Source organism: Meles meles, chromosome 9, assembly GCF_922984935.1.
Source record: "Meles meles chromosome 9, mMelMel3.1 paternal haplotype, whole genome shotgun sequence".
Classification (NCBI taxonomy): domain Eukaryota; kingdom Metazoa; phylum Chordata; class Mammalia; order Carnivora; family Mustelidae; genus Meles; species Meles meles.
The window spans coordinates 14,822,211-14,846,536 of record NC_060074.1 but is presented as its reverse complement, the minus strand read 5'-3'; the positions used below and the strand labels follow the sequence as shown (position 1 = coordinate 14,846,536).

The window sequence follows — 24,326 nt, the reverse complement described above, 5'->3', positions numbered from 1 at the left end:
TACATCATATTCACTTGAAAAACTAAAAGTTTTCTATTAGTAAAATCTAAATTCATGGTTTAGTTTTCTGTCAGGTATGAAATAAAATTTTGAATAAACCAGCTAAATCATGAAAAAGGAAATGTTCTGGCATTCTTCATCTTATTTTAAATATAGTAGCAATGTAAGTCTACATAATGTTTTTAGATATGACCTCCCAAGAAAGGAGATATGTATAGTAAGTGCATCTTACAAACTTTAGAAGACTTTATTTCAATATTCCAAGTATCCAAAGGCCCAAATCCTGACTTCATAAAATCCTTAGGCTCATGATTTTAAATGAGCTGCAAATTATTAAAATAAAAGCACTTCTAAGCACAAACCACAAGAATACTTCTATGAGTAGAAACCAATAATATGTAATCTTGTTTTGAGTTCAAGATTTAATAGTTTTCAACTTTGATAAACCTACTACAAATCATCTAATGAAGAATTCTGAAACTGTATTTATAAATAATGAAGCACTAGTGCTTTCTGAGCCTTAAAGCACATCGTAAGTTCGATGTCTTGGTCCAAAGCTCTAATGATTTCTTCTCTGAATTATTAAAATTGCTTCTTAACTGTGCTTCTTGCCTTCAGTCTCAAACATTTCCAGTTCAACCTCCTAATGCTACCATAAGGTAGCATTAGGAGGTTTTATAAAACAAAATTCATCATGACATTCCCATGCAGAAAATTCTTTAGTAGAGCCTCGCATCTTCTGTTACAAAAAATGTAAGTCCAGGGGCGCCTGGGTGGCTCAGTGGGTTAAAGCCGCTGCCTTCGGCTCAGGTCATGATCTCAGGGTCCTGGGATCGAGCCCCGCATTGGGCTCTCTGCTCAGCAGGGAGCCTGCTTCCTCCTCTCTCTCTGCCTGCATCTCTGCCTAGTTGTGATTTCTCTCTGTCATATAAATAAAATATTTAAAAAAAAAATGTAAGTCCATTAGCAATGCATGCACTGCATTTTATGATCTGGCTTCTGATTCTCTGGGCTCAGTTCACACAAGCCCACTCTCTTACTGCCTACCTCCATCCCCAAACTGCAAACACTTTCTTCCCTGAAGATTTATAATTCTCTAAATACTCTTTCTCTTCATCGACCACCACCCATTTCTCCCCTTCCATCTCAGTGTATCTCTATAAATGGATTCCTTTTGTGGCTAAAAGTGTCTAGTGTCTCCTTTTTTTCTCCAGCTTTTTACCCCAGCCAACCTAACCTCTCTTACCTGAGTAACAACTATGACGTCTTCAAGATGGCTTGAGAAAAAATAAAAACTTTTTCTGGGAAGTGGGCATGGGAACTGTAATGTAGAATGGCAGTAGGCAGAGCAATGGGAGCTAAGATCTATACTTTCACTTGCGCTTTTCCACAAAATTTGAATTTCCCCATTTTATGATTTTTAAATCTAGCTTTGAAAAATCTGAATACTTCACCTCCTCCAAGATGTTTTTTAAGACCTTACTCTATGGGGCGCCTGGGTGGCTCAGTGGGTTAAAGCCTCTGCCTTCGGCTCAGGTCATGATCTCAGGGTCCTGGGATCAAGCCCCGCGACGGGCTCTCTGCTTGGCAGGGAGCCTGCTTCCCTTCCTCTCTCTCTGGCTGCCTCTCTGCCAACCTGTGACCTCTGTCTGTCAAATAAATAAATAAAATCTTTTAATAAAAAATAAATTAAAAAAAAGACCTTACTCTATAATGAAACCATAATTTTAAGTATAGTGTTTTCAGTGAATTCTGTGAGTCTAATTACTGAACTAATTACTGAGTCATGAAAACTTTCAAATTTGTATCCAGTTGGTCAGAGATAGGGGTGGCATCCAAGACTTGCAACTGGTGTCTGAAGCGAGGACTTGTCTTGATGAGGACTTTGCCCTTAATCTGTGGGATCTGCCACTGACTCCAGGTAGTTAGTGTTAGAAATGAAGTGAAGTGCAGGACACCCAGTTGCTAGGAGTTAGTTCTCTCTACTTCCAGGAGCCAAGTTTCGTATTAGCAGGAAAGCCTGCTATAATCAATTAACAAAGTCTGCCATGAGAGCAGGGTTAGGCAGGAACACTTTGCATGTCACATAACTGCCATTCTTCTAACAGGTCATCAATGAAGTCTTTGTGCCTCAAATTAACAAACTCATCTAAGGTTAAGAAATTGTTTCTACATACCTGGTAGGCAGCTTTTCAAAGTCAACATCTAAGAACTGTTCATAGCTAGAAACAAAATTGTCCAACCAGAGCTTCAGGTAATCTGGATCTTTCTGAAATAATAAAACCAAGATTAAGTACATCTATCAGAAAAAAAAAAAATGCTTTCATCCCTATAAGCAGATATGAAGCAATAATATGAAATCTCTTAAGTTATATTCATGAAAACGTATGTGCTATTTTAAAACGTCTGTTAAGTATCGGGGTGCCTGGGGTGGCTGTCAGGTTAAGCCTCTGCCTTCAGCTCAGGTCATGATCTCAGGGTTCTGGGATGGAGGCCCACATCAGGTTCCCTGCCCAGCGGGGAGTTCGCTTCTACCTCTTCCTGATTCCCTCCCTGCCACTCATGTTCTCTCTCTCGCTCTCAAATAAATAAATCTTTAAAAAAATAATAAAATGTCTATTAAGTACAGGGAACCCTCAAATGGCTTCCCATGTCACTCACACGAAGAGCTACAGTCTTAACAATGTCCTATAAGATTCTATACAATTTGCCCTCCCCTGTCTCTCTGACCTTATCCACTATTACCCTCTACTACTCTGGCTTCCTGGCTGTTACTGAGCAAGCCAGACAGACTCCCACCTTAACTCCTTTCAGTAGCTGTTTTCTTGACCCAGAAGACTCTTCCCCCAGATAGATGAATGGCTAACTCTCTGACCTTCTTCAAGTTATTCCTTAAACAACATTCTCGGAAAAGCCTACTTTACCACCCTTTCTTAAAACTGCAAATCTTCTTACTAACCTTTACCTGAGCCTATTCTTTTCCCCAACCCCACAGTGCTTTCTCACCATCTATCATACCATGTCATTTACTTAGTTACTAATTTATTGTCTGTCATTTCCCCTAGAATACAGGCTTCACAAGTGTAAGGCCTTTCTAAGCGCTTATCACAAGTAACTTCTTTTTTTTTTTTTTAAGATTTTATTTATTTATTTGACAGAGAGAGATCACAGGTAGGCAGAGAGAGAGAGAGAGAGGGAAGCAGGCTCCCTGCTGAGCAGAGAACCCGACTTGAGGCTCGATCCCAGGACCCTGGGATCATGACCTGAGCGGAAGGCAGAGGCTTTAACCCACTGAGCCACCCAGGCGCCCCCACAAGTAACTTCTTTTCATTAACTGATGGATACCAAGTGCCTAAACAGTGCCTGGCACTGAGCAGGTGCTCAATACATATGTGTTTAATGAATTAGCAAGAAATACAAGATACATGAATAAAAATCAGATATAGATCATTAACCTAAACATAAAAATTAAAACTCTTCTAGAAGAAAATATAGGAGATATAATATACCTTTTATGAGATACACCTTTGCAACCTTGGGGTAGACAAAGATTTCTTGGGGAGCACACACAAAAAAAATCACAAATCAAAAAAATAATAGTAAGTTTTAATCAAAATTAAAAAGCATCTATCCACCAAAAGACACCATTAAGGCATGCCATATACCAGTTGAAAATATTCTTAATACATATATCTGACAAAGAACTTACACCAGGAATATATAAAGAACTCCTAAAAATCAACAGCAAAAGGACAACCACTCAATTTAAAGATGCACAAAGGGCAGACACCTCACAAAAGGGGATACAGGAATGACCAGGATGTGAAAGCATGCTCAAAATCATTAGCTCTCCAGAGAAAAGCAAATAAAAAGCAAATGGAAGACCCACTGCACACTCACTAGAATGGCCAAAACTAAAAACTCTGGTAATTCCAAGTATTGGAGAAGATGTGGAGCAACTAGAACTCACACTTCTGGTGGGAGTATAAAATGGTATAATCATTTAGAAAATAGTTTAGCAGTTTCTTTTTTTTTTTTTATTTATTTTTATTTTTTAAAGATTTTATTTATTTATTTGACAGAGAGAGAGATCACAAGTAGGCAGAGAGGCAGGCAGAGAGAGAGAGGAGGAAGCAGTCTCCCTGCAGAGCAGAGAGCCCGATGCGGGGCTCGATCCCAGGACCCTGAGATCATGACCCGAGCCGAAGGCAGCGGCTTAATCCACTGAGCCACCCAGGCGCCCCTCTTTTTTTTTTTTTTTTTTAAGATTTTATTTATTTATTTGACAGAGAGAGATCACAAGTAGGCAGAGAAGAAGGCAGAGAGAGAGGGGGAAGCAGGCTCCCTGCTGAGCAGAGAGCCTGATGCAGGGCTCAATCTCAAGACCCTGAGATCATGACCTGAGCCCGAAGGCAGAGGTTTAACCCACTGAGCGACCCAGGCACCCCTTTGGTAGTTTCTTTTAACGTTAAACATAGACATGTCACATGGGCCTTCCATGAGAGAAGGAAAATCACAGAACTACAAAAATGTACAAAAATGCTCACAGAAGATTTATTTTTAATAGGCAAATGTTAGAGACAACCCAAAATTCCATCAACCTGTTCACTGACAAAGAAAACATTGTATACTCATACAGTAGATTACTATTCAGGAATAACACTAAATGAAAAGCTGATACAATGACAAGCAGAAATTTTAAAAACATGACTCAGCAAGAAATGCCAGGCATTAAAGTGTATACACTGTATGATTTCATTTATACAAAGTTCTAGAGCAGGCTATGGTGACAGAAATTAGATCACTGGCTCTCTTTCAGAGGACTGACTATAAAGGGACAGAAAGGAAACTTTCCTAGGTGACAGGAATTTTCCATTTTCTTTATATAGTAGTTACACAATGTTTGCCTGTATCAAACATGCAATTTCACACTTCAAATGGGTGCATTTCACAGACTATAAGTCGTATCTCAAAGCTTATTTGAAATAAAATGCTTTCTCAGAAATGTCTTTTTAAATATAAATCACTAAAAATGATGCTCGAATTTATTTCCTTCCTCTCAACTCTTCTTTACTGCAGTCAATTTCAACAATTCTCAGAAGTTTTACTTAGTCATTAAATATTATTGGTTAGGCACTGCACTTGGAAAGGGAACTCAAGTAATTTATTTCCTAAAATAAAAGCATTACACTACAAATCAGAATTGCTAAAAGAATGTTCCCAGAATGTACAGAGACTGCTGACCTTTTGTGTATTTGCCTTTTCCTATTAATATACTGTTCCAAAATCAGACTGTAAATTGCCACTATCTACATCATCACTGAGAAATAAAATGGAAATATTTCAGAAAAAGGTTTCTCATGTGAGAAGTTTTCTCAAGGGTTCCATTACTTGCTATTTTCATTTCCAACTAGCACATTATTCATTTGTTCATTTATCCACTCAGAATAGGAATCCAGAAATACAAATAAGCTGGAGCTCTCCCTATCATTTTTTTTTAAAGATTTTATTTATTTCTTTGACAGACAGAGATCACAGATAGGCAGAGAGGCAGCCAGAGAGGGAGGAAGGGAAGCAGGCTCCCTGCTGAGCAGAGAGCCCGATGTGGGGCTCCATCCCAGGACCCTGGGATCATGACCTGAGCCGAAGGCAGAGGCTTTAACCCACTGAGTCACCCAGGCGCCTCTCCCTATCATTTTTAATAAAGCAGAGGATTATCTCTCTGTAAAAGTTAGACACAAAACAGTCTCATAACGCCATAAAGAATTAGTGCATTTGTCCTCATAGTTTATTTAGGAACACTACAGTATCTGGTTCAAAGTCTATAGGTCAGGGTTACCAAGAGGTTGGCAGGTACAAGGTTCTCCTAGGAAGTTGAACAACTATACTGAAAGAAATGGTACTTAAATGTGGAAATGTTTCATTTAATTAAAAGTAAAGCAGTTTGGGACAGTTTTTTGAGCATATGCCATGTGCTAAGTACTACAACAGGCATTTTCAAATATGTATCATTCCATTTAGTCCTTACAGCTATCCAGAGGCTTCATTTTCCCACTTTGTAGGTTAGAAAAGGGATGTTCTAGAATATGTAACTTGTCCAGTCACACAGTAATTCATAGTGCTGGGATTAAAATGCAAGATACATGAATCCATCTGTGCTCCTTCTACCACACCATGCTATCTTTGAAATACGAGCACAGCTTTAGTGAGCAAATAGAGGAAAAGAGTTATTGGGGTCAGCAAACTCAAAGCCATAAACAATTTAACACAAAAAACAGTCACATCCTACAAAGCCTGATAAAATTCTTAGAGAATCTACACTTTACTGCCAAAAACCATAAAAAGAAAGATCTCCACAAACCCAGAAACCATATTAATTAAATCTCAAGTTTAGTCACTTTCATGGTTAAGAGTTTGGTATACTGAAACACCATAGTATGATCTATCTTACCATTTGTATACTATCTTACCATTTGTATACATAATACATAAATGTATTATGTACTCAGGAGCACTGGGGCCAAATTACAGGGACTCTAATACCTGCCTTGCCACTTTCTTGAACAGGTCATCCTATGTTTTTGTATCAGTTTTTTCCTCTATAAAAATGAATATAATTATAGCACCTTTCTTACAGGGATGTTATAAAAATTAAATAATCTAATACATGTCAAGGACTTAGAATAATTCCTCGCACAGAGTATATGCTCAAGTATTAATAGTATTTTTATAACCTACTATATGTCAAAATTAGGAAATTCCCATAAAACAGAAATACCCTATGCAACAAACATATTTAAATATTTCATGATCCCTCTTGCCAAATGATTTTAATTGTATTCTTTTCTTTTTAAATCTCTTTGCATTTATTATCTGCGTGACTTTGGCCAGGTTACTCGATTTCTCCAATCCGTTCATCTATTGTATTATTTCCTACCTCATAGGGTGTTGAGAGCACTAAATAAGATAATACACGTAAGGCATTCAACAATGCTCATCATTTAACAATAATTTAAAACATGCCAGTTACCATTATTAAGATACAGACTCTGCTATCAAGATGTTCATGATTCAGTGTAATAAAATAAGCACTTATGAAATAACTACAAAATCAACTTTATTGATTCTGCACTCAAATATTCATTCAATCATCTGCCATTGTTTAAAGTAGTCTTTCATTTAAACTGTTATATAGGTCTCTACTCGTCTTTATAGCATTAATTTCTCCTCCCTATACACAGCTACTAACGGGATTTGTTAAATTTGAACCTAATCATTTCTTCCCTCCTGTTCAAATACCTTCAATGGCCCCCATTACCACAGGATGAAGTTTAATCACTGTCCAATACAGTAGCTATTAGCCAAATGTGATTATTTAAATTACATTAATGCACAGAAGGCTTTTACCTTCTCTTAACACCCACTCCCCTGCTGGAAAGCATTAGTAGGTAATGGAATTAGGAGATCCAAGCAATTTCATCTACTTCTTAAGGGGCGAGGTTACAGGTAAGAATAGGGGAACACCTGGCTTCCTCCATGCAATATTTGGAATGTAGTATTCCTTCAAGTTTTAAAACTATAAACTTTTAAAATACATATACATATTTCAACCAATACTAGGCAGTTCCCAACTTACATATGAGCTGCATTTATAAAAGTTCATTTAAGTCAGTCACATTCATAATATAGTTTCTAATTCCTACCAAAAGAAGATAAGTCTCCCCTCAACAGAAATATAATTATTAAGGGTAAATCATCTTTCAGGTCAGTCCTCAAGTTTTTCTTGACAGAATCTAGCTACCTCAAAAAAACATTTAGCAAGTACATACCAACCATGTAAATCAAGAACAGTACTAGACTTGTGGTGCCTGGATGGCTCAGTGGGTTAAGCTAAGTGGGTGGCTAAGTGGGTCCTGGGATTGAGCCCCACATCAGGCTCCCTATTCAGCAGGGAGCCTGCATTCCCCCCATCCCTGCCCTGCCTGCCTCTCTGCCTACTTGTGATCTCCGTTTGTCAAATAAATAAATAAAATCTTAAAAAAAAAAAAAAAACAACAGTACTAGACTCCATGGTTATGATGACAACTAAAACGTAATCTTAAATCAATTTTACCTAAACAAACAAAAAAACCTATAATCTTATCCTCAAAGTGCTCACTGTTCTATAGAAGAGAGGCATAAACAAACAAAATGCACAACAGCATACAAAGTAAAGCAGTTGTAAAAAGTACTGAAATAATAAAAAGGTGAAGCCTAGCTGGCTCAGTTGGTAGAACACGCAACTCTTGATCTTGAGGCTGTGAGTTCAAGCCCCACAGTGGGGGTAGAGAGTCCTTAATATAAAATCTTAAAAAGAGAGGTAAAGGATCTGTACTCGAGGAACTACAGAACACTCATGAAAGAAATTGAAGAAGACAGAAAAAGATGGAAGAGCATTCCATGTTCATGGATCAGAAGAATAAACATTGCTAAATGTCCATACTGCCTAGAACAATCTATACTTTCAATGCCATCCCGATCAAAATTCCACCGGCATTTTTCAAAGAGCTGGAACAAACAATCCTAAAATTTGTTTGGAACCAGAAGAGAACCTGAATTGCTAAAGAAATATTGAAAAAGAAAAACAAAACAGGGAGCATCACATTTGCCTGATTTCAAGCTTTACTATAAAGCTGTGATCATCAAAACAGCATGGTACTGGCACAAAACAAGACACATAGACCAGTGGAACAGAGTAGAGAGCCCAGATATGGACCCTCAACTCTATGGTCAAATAATCTTCGACAAAGGAGGAAAAATATACAATGGAAAAAAGACAGTCTCTTCAATAAATGGTGCTGAGAAAATTGGACAGCTATGTATAGAAGAATTCTCTTACTGCATATGCAAAGATAAACTCGAAATGGATAAAAGACCTCAACGTGAGGCAGGAATCTATCAAAATCCTAGAGAACATAGGCAGTAACCTCTTCAACATCAGCCACAGCAACTTCTTTCAAGACACGTCCCCAAAGGCAAAGGAAACAAAAGCAAAAATGAACTTTTGGGACTCAATCAAAATCAAAAGCTTCTGCACAGCAAAGGAAACAGTCAACAAAACAAAGAGGCAACCCACAGAATGGGAGAAGATATTCACAGATGACACTACAAAGGGCTGACATCCAAGATCTATAAAGAACTCCTCTAACTCAACACACACAAAACAGATAATCACGTCAAAAAATGGGCAGAAGACATGAACAGACACTTCTCCAAAGAAGACATACAAATGGCTAACAGACACATGGAAAAATGTTCATCATCTTTAGCCATCAGGGAGATTCAAATCAAAACCACACCTTACACCAGTCAGAATGGCCAAAATCAACAGGACAGTAAAAAACAAGTGTTGGAGAAGATGTGGAAAAAGGGGAACCCTCTTACACTGTTAGGGGGAATGCAAGTTGGTGCATTCCTTAAGAAATTAAAAATATAGCTACCCTATGACCCTGCAATTGCACTACTGGGTATTTACCCCAAAGATACAGATGTAGTGAAAAGAAGGGTCACAATGTTCACAGCAGCAATGGCCACAGTCGCCAAACTGGAAAGAACCAAGATGCCCTTCAACAGATGAGTGGACTAAGAAGATATGGTCCATATATTCAATGGAGTATTACACCTCCATCAGAAAGGATGAATACCCAACTTTTGTATCAACATGGACAGGCCTGGAGGAGATTATGCTGAGTGAAATAAGTAAAGAGAGTCAATTATCATATGGTTTCACTTACTTGTGGAGCATAAGAAATAACACGGAGGACACTAGGAGAAGGAGAGAAGTAAATTGGGTGAAATCGGAGGGGAAGACAAACCATGAGAGACTGTGAACTACGAGAAACAAACTGAGGGTTTTGGAGGGAAGGGGGTAAAGGGTTGGGTGAGCCTGATGGTGGGTGTTAAGGAGGGCACGTATTGCATGGAACACTGGGTGAGATGCATAAACAATGAATTCTGGAACACTGAAAAAAAATTAAAACAAAAAAAAGAAAAAGAATTAAAAAGGGAGTTACTGCCTTAAAATCAGAAATAACTGAGACTTGCAAAAGAAACTGCTATTAACATACTCTTAATCTCACCTCCCCATTCTTAAGATTATATACATATAGTGCATGCCATTCATCCCAAGATGTTATATAATGACTTATTAAAATTAAATATACTCCTTAATACATGTCAACCTTCTAAATATGTGTATTTCTTGCAAAAACTGAAAAACAATAAATTTGAGAATTTTCACATAAAAAAACTTATAATTTCCCTCACTCTACTTTCTTTGGGTTTATCCTTGTCTTCTTAAAATGGGTGGTATATTAATAATCTATTTCTGCATAACAAATTAAATAAATTAAATTCAGGAGTTTAAACAACAAATATTTTATCAGTTTTTTAGGTGAGGAATTTAAAACCAGCTCAGAATTTCTCATGAGCCTTCATCATAATAAGGATGTCAAGCAGGGCTACAGTCATAGCAAAGCTCGACTGGGCTGGAAGAACTACCTTCAGCCTCACTCATGTGGTGGCTGGCAAGGCTTCAGTTCTTCATAACATGGGCCTCTCCACTGGGCTGAACACAACTCAGCAGCTGGCTTCACCGAGTCAATTATCCCAGAAAAAAAAGGAATAACTGAGATGAAAACAAGAATGTCTTTTCTAATTTCAGAAATGATACACCATCACTTTTGCCAAATTCTATGGTCACAAAAGAACCCTGGTACAATGTAGGAGAGGATGTGAGGATCTTAAAGACTGGTGACCACAAATGTCTATCTAGTTCACTAATTTTTAGCCTTTTTAAAAACATATATATTTTTTAAAGGTTTTATTTATTTGACAGAGAGAACACAAGCAGGGGGAACACCAGGCAGAGGGAGAAACAGGCTCCCTGCTGAGTAAGAAGCCCAATGCAGGACTCAATCCCAGGACCCTGGGATCATGACCTGAGCCAAAGGCAGATGCTTAACAGACTGAGCCACCCAGGTGCCCCTAAATAGATGTATTAAAGCAATAAATTTTCCTAAGTAATGTGTAGCCACTTCCCATCAAGTTCTAAAATACAGTACCATTCAGGTCCCCCAAAATTCTTACCTATTTTAGAGAGAGGGAGGACAGAGGGAGAGGAAGAGAGCAGGCTTGGGTCTCCATCTCACAACCCTGAAATCATTAGCTGAGGCAAAAATCAGGAGTCAGACACCTGATTGAGCCACACAGGTGCCCCTCAAAATTCTAATTTTTATTGCTTATTCTTTAATCAAAAGTTTATTTAAAAGGGTATTTCATGGCTTCCAAACATTCCTTTTTTAATCTTTCTGCTATTGATATCTTCTTTCATTGTCATTGTTAAATATACTCTATTATTTTGATCATTAGAAATTTGTTGAAATTTGCTCTATGGTCTGTTATATCACTTTTGTAAATGTGTGCTTGAAAGGAATGTATGTTGGGTATAGTGTTCTACATAAATCCATAACATCAAGTTTATCAATTCTATTGTTTGAGTCTTCTGTATCTTTACTGACTTGTCTATTCATTCTATCAAGTACTTTTTTTTTAATTAGTAAGGCAAGTTAAATAGAAAAAAAAAAAACTTTACAATTGTCATATGTTCATTTCTCCGTGCTTGCTTTGAGACTATGAGGTACACACAAATTTAATATTGTTAAATCTTCCTGTTGAACTCAACTGTTTTGTTTTGCTCAACATGGCTTTATTTCACTTTACTCTTTGGAAAAATTTCATTTGGTTAGAAATAATAGATTAAAGATGTCAACCTTTTTCCTTCTGTCATTCTTACTGAAAAATCAGCTATTAATCTGTCATCCCTTTGAAGATAATCTTTTTTTTTCCCCTCTAACAGCTTTTAAGATTTTCTTTTTTTGGTTTTCTGCAAAACCACTACAGTTTCACTACAATGTATCTTGATATGGAATTAGTTTTAATTATTCTGCTTGAAATTCAGTGGACTTTCATTAATCTTGGAACGCTCTCACCTGTAATCTCTTCAAATATTACATTTGTTTCATTCTTCCTTTCCTTTTCCTTTTCAGAGTCCAATTAAAGTGGAGGCATAGCTCAGTGGCAGAGCATTTGACTGCAGAGTTCAATTAAACATGGATTAAGCCTTTTCATACCAGCCCTCTTACCTCTTAACCTTTCTTCCCTATCCTCCATTTCTTTGACTCCTACTTTATCCTGTAGAAAGGACTTATCTCCCTTCCAATTAACTAATTCTCTTTGGCTGTCTAAACTCTTATCAACCACATTTACTGGTTTTTATATATCATTATTAGGTTTCCCCCCTATTTCTAGATACTCTATTTCTTTTTTTGAAACTGCTAGTTCACTTTTTATATCATATTTTTCTGATTCTAAGTTGTTTTGTTTTTAAAATTTTGGTATCTTTGAAATCAAAATGCATCTTACTCAGAGAGGCTGCTATTAAGACCTATTTGCCAATGCCTGTACAAACCCGGTAACAGCTGTTTCATATTGTCCTTTCACTAGATTCATGCACAAATTACTACATGCTGAATTTAATTGCTGGTCAAAAAATTATACTATGATTATGCAATAAAATGAAGTTTTCGTGTATACGAAAAAAAGACATGAAAACAGAGCACAAGGGTATAATTTGACATTAGTGACACACCTATTCTTTACTGTAGAAATAATCACAATCTTATGTTTTATGGCAAGGCAACAGCTAAGGGCTTTACAAAGTTGATAATGGCGAATACCCTCAAATAGAGGAAACTGAAATACATGCAAAAGAATTACCTACCATATGCCAATCAGTGCAAATAAAGACTAGAGAATCTGTCAAATCCCTTGGAAAAGATGAAAGAAATTCCAAGGCAAGGAGGGTCTAGTATGGTTGATTCATACATCAAGAATTAAAGTATTAAGTTGCAACTGGAAAAAATATTTGGTATCTGAACTGAAGTTCTTCTTCCAGAAGGACTGCATGTGCTTTTACCAAGCCGCAAACTAGTCTGCAAGACCTAGGGCTTTTGGACTTTCCCTACAAGGAAAGGCAAATTTGATTTGCAAATTATGAAAGAATCAACTGGTGGTCTCATCCTCTGAGGGACTTTTTACCTTTTGGCTCTGTTAACACAAAGTCATTTTCTCCTGGAGTCCCCAAGTGAAGATCAAAGAGTGAGGTGGGTTTGTTTCCACTTGACCTTTACCCCATGGGTGTATTCTTTTGGGGGTCATAATGGAAAAATCTATTAACTTCTCACTCTGATTAATCCCTTATCTTTGATTTCTTCCTTTCAGCCACAAGACCACGAAAACACAGAAGTTCAAGTTCGCCAGGAAAGGTAGCTTCATTCTCCATCTACCTAAGTTTCTGTTTTCACTAAGATATAGCCTCATAATGCCTTAGCATCATCTTGCCAGCTTCTCAATGCCATTAAGATATTTCTTAATTTTATTCAGAACTGTAAATGATTTTCAGAAGGGTTGGTCTAACAACCTAGACTAATTTATTACCAAAAGTAAAGTCTAAACTAAAGGTCACTTTTCCTTCATACCTTTGGTCAGGATTTCTATGAGCCTAGAACATATTCTGTGGCTACTAAACTACTATTCATTCTTTAAAACCTTGACTAAATGCTATCTCTTTAATCAATCACTGATGACTTCATTCATCTTCCCTAAACTCTCACATCTAAGCCCACAATCTAAATGGGGAAACTAACTATTTGGAGATGAAGTCAGTCAATTAAATGATAAAAGAGACAAAATTTTGATGAAAAGAAAGTCTGTCACATCTTGAAAGGTTTCGAAGTCATTTGAACATAAATGAAAAAGCAACATTCAAATAGAGGTCTAGATTAAAAAACAGGTGTAGAATACACCAATCCCTAGAGAGAAGATTTCAAATTTTACTTTAGGTATATCTTAAGTTTTATTTTATTTATTTAATTTTTTTAAAAGATTGTACTTACTCCTTTGTCAAAGGGAGAGAGAGAAAGAACAATCAGGGGAGCAGCCAGCAGAGGGAGAAGCAGACCCCCCACTGAGCAAGGCGGATCCCAGGACCCTGGGATTATGACCTGCAACAGATGCTCAACTAAGCCACCCAGGCGTCCATGCATTTCTTAAATTAAGGGGGTAAAAACCAAACCTGTTGTTCAGATAACTAAGTTCCAGATTTGATCAACGTAGTGCAGAAAATTTGGCTAAACTTAGCAAGACTCAAAAAGCCAACATCTGGAATGTTTTAATGTTAGGTATAACATGACTTGCTGCATTAATTTCGTGTTCACCTTGGAGTTTCACACACGGTAGACAGGTAAAGAAATGTCTGACTCGGTTGTTTTTGGGAAGCCAGTCAAGTGATCAAATGTACTGCTGTGGTACGGGATGCTAATAGCAGGAAAGGCTGTACATATGTAAGGACAGGAGATACAAAGGAACTCTCTGTACTTTCTGTTCAATTTTGCTATGAACCTAAAACTGCTCTAAAAAAATGAAGTTTAAAAATTTTTAAAAGAGAAAAATACACAATTCAAGGGATAAGATGACAGTAAATAACATCTGTATACAGCAGGCACCCAATAACTAGTTGAATTGGACTACAGTGAGTCCTTTTTTTTTTTAAGATTTTATTTATTTGGGGCACCTGGGTGGCTCAGTCCTTAAGCATCTGCATTCCACTTGGGTCATGATCCCAGTGTCCTGGAATCAAGCCCCACTTCAGGCTCCCTGCTCAGTGGAGAGCCTGCTTCTCTCTCTCCCATTGCCTCTTTGCGTCAAATAAATAAAATTAAAAATAAAAAATAAAATCTTTTTTTTCTTTTAAGATTTCATTTATTTATTTGACAGAGAGCACACAAGCAGGGGGAAATAGCAGGCAGAGGGAGAAGCAGACTCCCCGTAAGCAAGAAGCCTAATGGGAACATGACCTGAGACAAAGGAAGATGCTTAATGGACTGAGCCACTCAGGAGTCCCTCAATTCTGTTTGTTTGTTTTTTTAAGGTTTTCTTAAGTTTATTTATTTTTTTTTTAGTAATCTCTATATCCAACATGGAGCTCAAATTCAAGACCCTGAGATCAAGAGTTGCATACTCTTACAACTGAGCCAATCAGGCACCCCTACCTACAGTGATTTCTTTTAAGGAAAGCCTACCATTGTGAATGCATTAACTAAATATAACACTGATACTTTTTAATTGGAGCTTAAAAGCTTAAAGTTGAAGTTTCATGTCAGGTTGAAGTTTTTAAAATTTAATATCTTAATGATTCATAGTAGTAAATGTAAATAATTTATAGACACCTATAAAGTACTTTAACTGAAAATCTCTGAAAAATGAAATTTTTATTTTCGGCATGTCTGTATTTTCTATAACTAATTGTATCTTAAATTTAAAAAATTTTCATTCTAACATAAATCACTACTTTCCTTAGAACATAAATCTAAATTAGAAAACTTATATATTTTTATGCCTAAAAGGAAGCTCATTCACTCGAAAATTGAAATTTTTATTTAAACTTATTTAAATTATATATATATATATATTTTTTTTTTAAAGATTTATTTATTTGACAGAGATTACAAGTAGGCAGAGAGGCAGGCAGAGAGAGAGAGAGGAGGAAGCAGGCTTCCCGCCGAGCAGAGAGCCCGACGTGGGGCTCGATCCCAGGACCCTGGGATCATGACCTGAGCTAAAGGCAGAGGCTTTAACCCGCTGAGCCACCCAGGCGCCCCTAAATTTTATATTTTGACAAAAATCCTAAGTCAAAATTGCTCAATAAAAAAGTATAAATTCACCTCACAATGATATCATAAATTAAAATAGTACTTGGGGCACCTGGGTGGCTCAGTGGGTTAAAGTCTCTGCCTTCGGCTCAGGTCATGGTCCCAGGGTCCTGGGATCCAGCCCCACATCAGGCTCTCTGCTCTGCAGGGAGCCTGCTTCTTCCTCTCTCTCTGCCTGCCTCTCTGCCTACCTGTGATCTCTGTCAAATAAATAAATAAATCTTAAAAAAAATAAAAAATAGTACTTATCTTTCTTACTATTCAAATGTTTTAATGTCATGAAAAATAATCTGACAATTAAATATATCAAAGAAAACTGAATCTTTTTAGAGGCAAATTGTTGTAAACTTTTTTGAGAGACGTATGAATCTAATGCTTTGGTTCAATGTGAACAGAAAACTCTGAGTTTGAAGTCACAAGACATAAATTAAACTGTTGAAACACCCAAAGAACAAATAATCCAATCAAGAAATGGGCAGAGGACATGAACAGATATTTCTGCAAAGAAGACATCCAAATGGCCAACAGACACATGAAAAAGTGCTCAACATTACTGGGCATTAGGGAAATACAATCAAAACCACAATGAGATACCACCTCACACCAGTCAGAATGGCTAAAATTAACAAATCAGGAAACTACAGATGTTGGCGAGGATGCGGAGAAAGGGGAACCCTCCTACACTGTTGGTGGGAATACAAGCTGGTGCAGCCACTCTGGAAAACAGTATGGAGGTTCCTCAGAAAGTTGAAAATAGCTCTACCCTATGACCCTGCAATTGCACTACCAGGTATTTACCCCAAAGATAGAAAAGTAGTGATCTAAAGGGGCACCTGTATCCCAATGTTTATAGCAGCAATGTCCACAATAGTCAAACTATGGAAAGAGCCCAGATGTCCATCAACTGATGAATGGATAAAGAGGATGTGGTATATATCTATAATGGAATACTACTCAGCCATCAAAAAATGAAATCTTGCCATTTGCAACAAGGTGAATGGAACTAGAGGGTATTATTGTAAGCAAAACACGTCAATCAGAGAAAGACAATTATATTACCTCACTGATATTTGTAATTGAAGAAACAAAACAGAGAATCATAGGGGAAGACAAGAAAAAATGAAAACAGAAAGGGAGACAAACCATAAGAGCCTCTTAATCTTAGGAAACAAACTGAGGGTTGCAGAGGGGAGAGGGATGGGGGATGGGGTGGCCGAGTGATGGGACATTGGGGAGGGTATGTGTTGTGGTAAACGCTGGGTGTTGGGTAAGACATAAATCACAGAGCTGTACGCCTGAAACAAATAATACATTACTCTTAATTAAAAACAAAAAAAAATTTAATTAAAAAAAAAGAAAGAGAAAAGGTTGATATGCCTTAGATATAGGTAAGAAGACATTACTTTGAATATTTTAAAAGACAGTATAGTAGCTCAACCAGTCAAGTGTCTGTCTCTTGATTTAAGCTCAGGTCCCAATCTCAGGGTTGTGAGACTGAGCCCCACGCTGAGCGTGGTGCTAGGTGTGGAGCTTGCTTAGAGTCTCTCTCTCTCTCTCCATCTGCCAGAGAGAGAGATCTGCCCCTCTTCCTCCCCATCCCCCCCCCCCGCCACTGCTGGCCCATGCACACACACTTTATTAAAAAAAAAAGTTTTTAAAAAAAACAGTATAGTACATATTAAATATATTTAAGAGCAGAGCTCCCCGTTTTCCTTATTGAAAAAGAAATAAGGTGACTTCCATTCTTTTTGGTAAAAGCTGAGGAAATGAGTGTTGCTAACTCTCGTCTGAATTCTGACATCAAAGGAACTGATTTACTGTTATGGCAGATGCCAGTCATTTCAGATAGCTACCACATCTTAGTAGATTTTGAATGACGAGAATAAAATTTTCTGAAAAAATAGATACCATTTTCATAAAATAAATCAAAAGTTTGTCAAAACCTCTAAGTATAAACAGAAAAAGCAAGTTAGGTAGGTCAAACACTTAAATTCATATACTACAGGGCAATAAACTTTGATCTATAAGCATTATATTTTACCTATTTTAAAATGAAGGACTACTGAGAATTAAGTGCAGTGCCTGATTCCAATGTACCTACCTATAATTCATAATGATTCTAATAAAGGAGAACATTTAAAATGGCAACCACTAACTACCAAAGATTAAAGTAAGTTATGATTTTTTCATAACTTTTTCAACTTTAGTATTTTTCTGGAATTTAGGAATAGTCTAATTATCCACATCTTAACAAGTACACACATAAAACTATTCTAAGTAGTTTTATAATATATTGTAAAAGTAGCAAACCTGCATTAGAAATGCATTTCTAATGTATACCTAAGAAAAAATGAATAAAGTAAAACATCTATCATTTACCTACCATAAATCTGATCCATGAGTTAAAGGAACTATACATTACAGGTCTTAGTCCCAAAGCCTGAAGCTAACCTAACAGGAAACTACCACGTTTTCCCCGCTAAAGTGAAGGGGAAGACAAACATGTCTTTTATTTCAAATACTACAGAACATCATGCTGGAGTTATTAGACAATGTAGTTTCTAAGACAAGAGAAAATAAGTGAAGGCAGAAGAATTAGAAAGTGGACTTCCCATTTTCTATAGGGGACTTTCTGTACACAGGAAGCCAGATGAGTTCTTCAGTCATAAGAAAGTATGGTCTTCACTGCCCTCCTCAGATGTACCAAAAGAACCTCTAAGAATATGGAGCCAAGAGCAATAAAGAACAGTGGCCTGTGCAACTACACCCAAGAACAGAACCATGGGAACATTCCTTCTCTGAAAGTAGAGAGACCAGGACACATTTGCCCAGTTTTCAGAATTGCTGTGGACGAAAGCTTCCTATATGCCTCCCATTCTTTCTGAATGTTGTTTCAAGAGTCTTTATTGTGGCATTCCCATTTCAGTTACCACAGTATGTTGGGTTGATCGGGGCCAGATACCAACAATATCTTCTGAGGTCACGGGTCTCGGTATCAATAAAAACCACAACTAGACCTAATACATATTATATTATACATACATATATATATATTATAAGATCTTGGGTTTCAACTAATTCCATGATTGGATGAGACTTCTGGAATTCTTAAAATGGAGACGAAGCGGATTTTGTATATGGGAAAGATATGAATAACTGTAACCAAGAAATCAGAAGGTGGTAGACTAGATTCTTGATCCCAAATTTCACTCCCTTGTAATAAACCCGCCAAGTAATTTTGCAATAGGGAAAGGAAGCTGTAGAAAAGGTAAGGTAGTAACGATGTGTCAATACTGATCAAGGTTTCCTAAAACATGTCCAAGAACCCTGGGAATTATTAGAGATATTTCTGGGTCCATAAGTTTCATATAAAAGTTTGTAAAGTTTGTATTCACATTTCTATTAATTTCAAATCAATTTAAGTATATTAAAGTGGATTACCTTGTAACTAGTACTCAATTTCAGTGGTCACATTTGCACTGCTACCAACGAACATCAGGGACTCTTCAATTTGTAGAGCTACATTCTTCAAATTACATATGGATTCTTGGCAATCTGAAACTTTTCAGATATTCTAGAGTAGTGCCATGCAAAGTGTGATACAGACAGCAATAAAGGTCCCTTGGCCAGAGAAGTACAAAAATCAAAATTAACATTTCAAACCTTAAAAGCAGCAGTTTGGCAGTAATTTTAAGCCTGCTACATTTAATTTAAAAATTAATGAAATGGGGATTTGTATTTTTAACATTTTTTTCCCACTTGTTTTAGAATTACTTGGCTAAAGCCAGTAATAATCTCTTTTTTAAAAAGTATTTATTTGAGAGAGAGAGAGAGAAGGCATAGGGAGGTGGTGAGAGAGGTAGAGGGAGAGGAAGGGAAGCAGCCTCCCCGCTGAGCACAGAGCCCCCACGCGGGGTTCAGTCTCACAGCACTGAGATCACTACCTGAGCCAAGAGTCCAACTGTGCCACCCAGGCACCCCAACAATAATCTCTTAACTATCCATTCCAATATATGTTCCATAATGCTTTTCTTTATTGTCATACTGAATTTGACAGTACTGACTAGTCCCTTTTTTATAAAAGTCCTCTACTTGAGGCAACTACTCACTCCTGGTTCTCCTCCTATATAAACCCTTTACAAACTCTTCTTCTATCCTCTTCTTAAATGATAATGTTCCCCAGGGCTCCCTAAAACCTTCTTCTCTTCTTACTTCCATATAACTCTTCAGTAATTGCCAATAAACCTAAATCTCCGAAGAAAAAAATTGAGAATTATTTTAGCCTATTATTTTTCACTCATGCTCCTATCCACACAATTAAGTGCTATCAATTCTACTTTCTACCAGGGAGGTTCAAATTTTGATACTTAAAAAAAAAAAATAAGAAATATTCATGCATCTTAACAACTCTTTCAAGTGGTGCATGAGCTCCTCAAGTCAAACCACAAAGGTAATATTCCTTTCTTAAAGGCCACTTCCATGTTTATTGATATAAAATATTCATTTCTTGCTTTCACATCTAACCCTAAAATAAAAAGATAACACTACGACTGAGCTGTTAGCAATTTTTTTTGTTTTGCTTAAAGTCAAACTTTACTTTCCTTATATACAAAGTCATTATTAAGCCACAGAAGATTAAGAGCCATTTTCTATATTACACATACCAGAGACTTATTAAATATAGGTTAAATTATAAGGATTGATGTATATTGAGGCATCTTACTAAAAGTTTTACTTTGGATTATAATTAAATTATAATTTTCTCATTGGAAGAGTTTATGTTCATCCCTTTTTTTTTCCCCAAATCTACATTTAAAAAAGAGGTACTTGCCTTTTTACCTGAATAAAACAACTCTAAATTCTATTTTCTTTATGAAGCAAAACTTTTTTTCTGAAAAGGAAGTTTACTCTGAGTTCATTGCAAAACTATCTATTTCAGTCATATTCCAGATTTAGCAGGACAAAGGGCAACAGCAGGAAATGGAGCATCACCAAGGTCCAAAACAAACTTGGTTTAAAGTAAAAAAAAAAAAAAATCTCATATTAGGATAATTAAGCACTATGCTTGAAAGAAAAATAAAAACAGATTAAAAATTAAGACACTGATGAGGGGCACCTGGGTGGCTCAGTGGGTTAAAGCCTCTGCCTTCAGCTCGGGTCATGATCCCAGGGTCCTGGGATTGAGCCCCATATTGGGCTCTCTGCCCCGCCGGTAGCCTGCTTCTTCCTCTCTCTTTGCCTACCCCTCTGCCTACTGTGATCTCTGTCTGTCAAATAAATAAATGAAATCTTTAAAAAAAAAAAAAATTAAGACACTGATGAGCACTGCTTCATCACTAGATAAAAAGATTTGAATATTGTTCTGTAATATTAAATAAAGCCAGAATGGAAGTAATGATACACTCTCCAGCTCATACATGTATTTCAAAACTAACAAAGATAACATTTTATATTTCATAGCCTTACAATGCATTTAATATAATCAATTCATCTTTCCTCAACAACTCTGAGATGCAAAAATAGTTATTTCTTTCCATTTCACAGATGAGAAAACTGTTAACATGAAGAAATTATGTAACCTCTTGTCAGGTCCTTCCTTAAGCTCAGAAACAAAACTGGGACTAAATCTTGGCTCTAATTCTATAGCTTCACAAAACATCTTAGTGTAAAATGAGTATCCAAAAAAAAAAAAAAAAAAAAAGCAAATGACCAAAATGAACCATAAATTTTCAACCCACATTGCCACATTTCAAATGTCATGATGCTTTTGAGTCACCTTGTATCTTTTTAGTGAGTTCATACATTTGATACTTTCCACTACACAGAACAAAAATAACTTCATCTTATCTAAGAATTTGAGAAGCTCAGTTTCTCTTTTGCATATTCTGGGGATCAACTATAGCACTCCCAAAAGGCTAAATGTGGAACAGAAATATATCGTAATGCCTATCAAAGGGAAGTTGAGAGAAGGATTTTATGATACATGTATGTCTTGCTACTTATAATATATGAATTCCAAAAAGTTGTATGATAATATAGAGACGAAAACTGTTCTCAGCATTCTCTCTCTTACCATAAGCACATTATGTAAAAAAAAAAAGTCAAAGGATACAGGGAATAACATGGTGCCTACTACAGATAATATGAATTTAAATCTTCAGATATTAAAAAGTAAATCAATTTGTCTATAAAACTTAAGAAAAATATGCTCAGGGTGCCTGGGTGGCTCAGTGGTTAAGCCTCTGCCTTCGGCTCAGGTCATGATCTCAGGGTCCTGGGATCGAGTCCCGCATCGGGCTCTCTGCTCCGCGGGGAGCCTGCTTCCTCCTCTCTCTCTCTCTCTCTCTCTCTCTCTGCCTGCCTTTCTGCCTACTTGTGATCTCTGTCTGTCAAATAAATATTTAAAAAAAAAAAAAAAGAAAAATATGCTCAGACAAGAAATAGTTAAGTACTAAACTAAAATACAGATACATGATTAAACCTGTTCAAATTAATGTTTAACTTATAAGAGCTATATGAAATGCACTGTTAATGAAATCCTTGATCCTGGGTGGGTATGACCGTTTGGAGGTAAAAAAAAGTTCAGACTACATAATCTAGTGAAATTATCTGCAGAAAGTAGGAATGCTGGGTGTTCAGAAATCATCCTTCCTATATTATACAATAATAACTACATGACATTAATAAATAAGCCATTAAAAAGATACATGTTTCTAACAATGCAATTAATTTCTACTCCTAGAAGGAGAAAGTGAAAAATAAGACCTGAAAAGTTTGGTTAGAAAAACAAATTGCCAAGAGGCGCCTGCGTGGCTAAGTGGATTAAGCCTCTGCCTTCAGCTCAGGTCATGATCTCAGGGTCCTAGGATCAAGCCCCACAACAGGCTCTCTGCTCAGCAGGGAGCCTGCTTCCCCCTCTCTCTCTGCCTGCCTCTCTGCCTCCTTGTGATCTCTCTCTCTCTGTCAAATAAATAAATAAAATCTTAAAAAAAAAAAGAAAGGAAAAAAATAAAGAAAAACAAATAGCCAAGTTTTTTACCCCAATTTTTAAATATCAAGTTTAATATGTGGGAAGCCACCTGCTAAAACCTGAAATCAGTAATTTATTTTAATTGTACTTAAAGCCTTTAATCACTAGCATATAGGCTTACAACAAACCCAGACTAATAGAAAACCTATTTATATATTCTCTTTTCTTTTGCCTACCTAAACAGTATGACCCAAGGACTATTTCTGGTATTACCCTATTTAAACACCTACTAAAATTTTACAATTCTAAGTGGTAACTTTTAAAACATTACATTACACAAAACCCTAGAACAGTATCTTAATATTGACCTATGACTAATACACTGTGGAATACCTATGCTGGTTAGCACTGTGGCAAATACGGAGTCCTAACCTTACCACTCCAGAGCAGACTTTCAAAAATTTTCAAAGTCATCTTATCAGGCACGTATACGATGTTTGGTGTGTACAGCACACCAACTAGGGCAGCAAAATGGTAGACAATATTTAAATTTTAATCACTAAGAATGAACATGAGGGGCACCTGGGTCAGTTAGGAGTCTGTCTTCGGCTCAAGTCAGGATCCTGGAATGAACCCCACATTGTGCTCCCTGCTCAACTGGGAGCCTGCTTCTCCCTCTCCCTCTGCCTGCCACTCTCCCTGTTTGTGCTCTCTCCCTCTCGCTCTCTTTCAAATAAATAAATAAAATCTTAAAAAAAAAAAAAAGATCAACTTGATACTTAAGAAAGATAAATGGTCACCTTGGGGGGATGCTAATAAATCCAGTCATTAAAACAAAGAGAAAGAATCAAATATTTATTCTGCCTGGCTTCCTTTCAAGGAACTGTCAAACAGCTGACAAGGGAACGCTTGTCTGCATATGTTCTGCTAATAAAGAAATGATAGAATTGGAATATCACAGTTTTGCAAATTCCTAATGACACAATCAATACATGTAGGTAAAACTTACTGATAGCAGAGACACTTAAAAATTATTCTAGGCTTCCCTCGCCAAATAGAATGTGAATTAGCCAAGTCTCTAGATCTGCTAGTTTGCAGACACCTAAGAAAAACAATTAAAATCAAGGATGGAACCAGCAAAACCCAGACTGAGGAAAAAGCTAAAGTCAAAAGCTGGTTTTGTCAACAAATAAATAGAAGGAACAAAAAGTATGGTGAGGGAGAAATATTTAACAGACATGTTAAAATATTTAACAGACATTTTCAACAAATATGATGTGTATACTTTAAATACTGAGTCAAACAAACAGCAGGAAAGTAAATTTATGATACTACAGAAAAGTTTGAATATTGACTTGGTATTTGATGATTCAAAGAATTATCGTATTCTGATTGTTTTTAAGAAGAGTTCTTGTTTCATAGATATACTTTTAAATACTTATAGATAAGATTATGTTGTCTAGGATTTAAAACAATGCAGGGGTAGTAGATTATTGATGAAAACATTACTGAACATGAATCGAAACAGGATGACAGATACAAAAGTG

General features: G+C 36.6%; 1 protein-coding gene across 2 annotated transcripts in view; it reads right to left on the bottom strand.

Moving 5' to 3' along the window:
• The window catches only part of NBEAL1 (neurobeachin like 1), a 181,512-nt gene that overhangs the window by 154,552 nt on the left and 2,634 nt on the right, over positions 1-24,326 (bottom strand). For both annotated transcript variants that reach the window (XM_046018684.1, XM_046018685.1), the window contains exon 2: positions 2,178-2,269. In XM_046018684.1, coding sequence (XP_045874640.1) covers positions 2,178-2,269 — 92 coding nt within the window. The remainder of the gene's footprint in view (positions 1-2,177; positions 2,270-24,326) is intronic.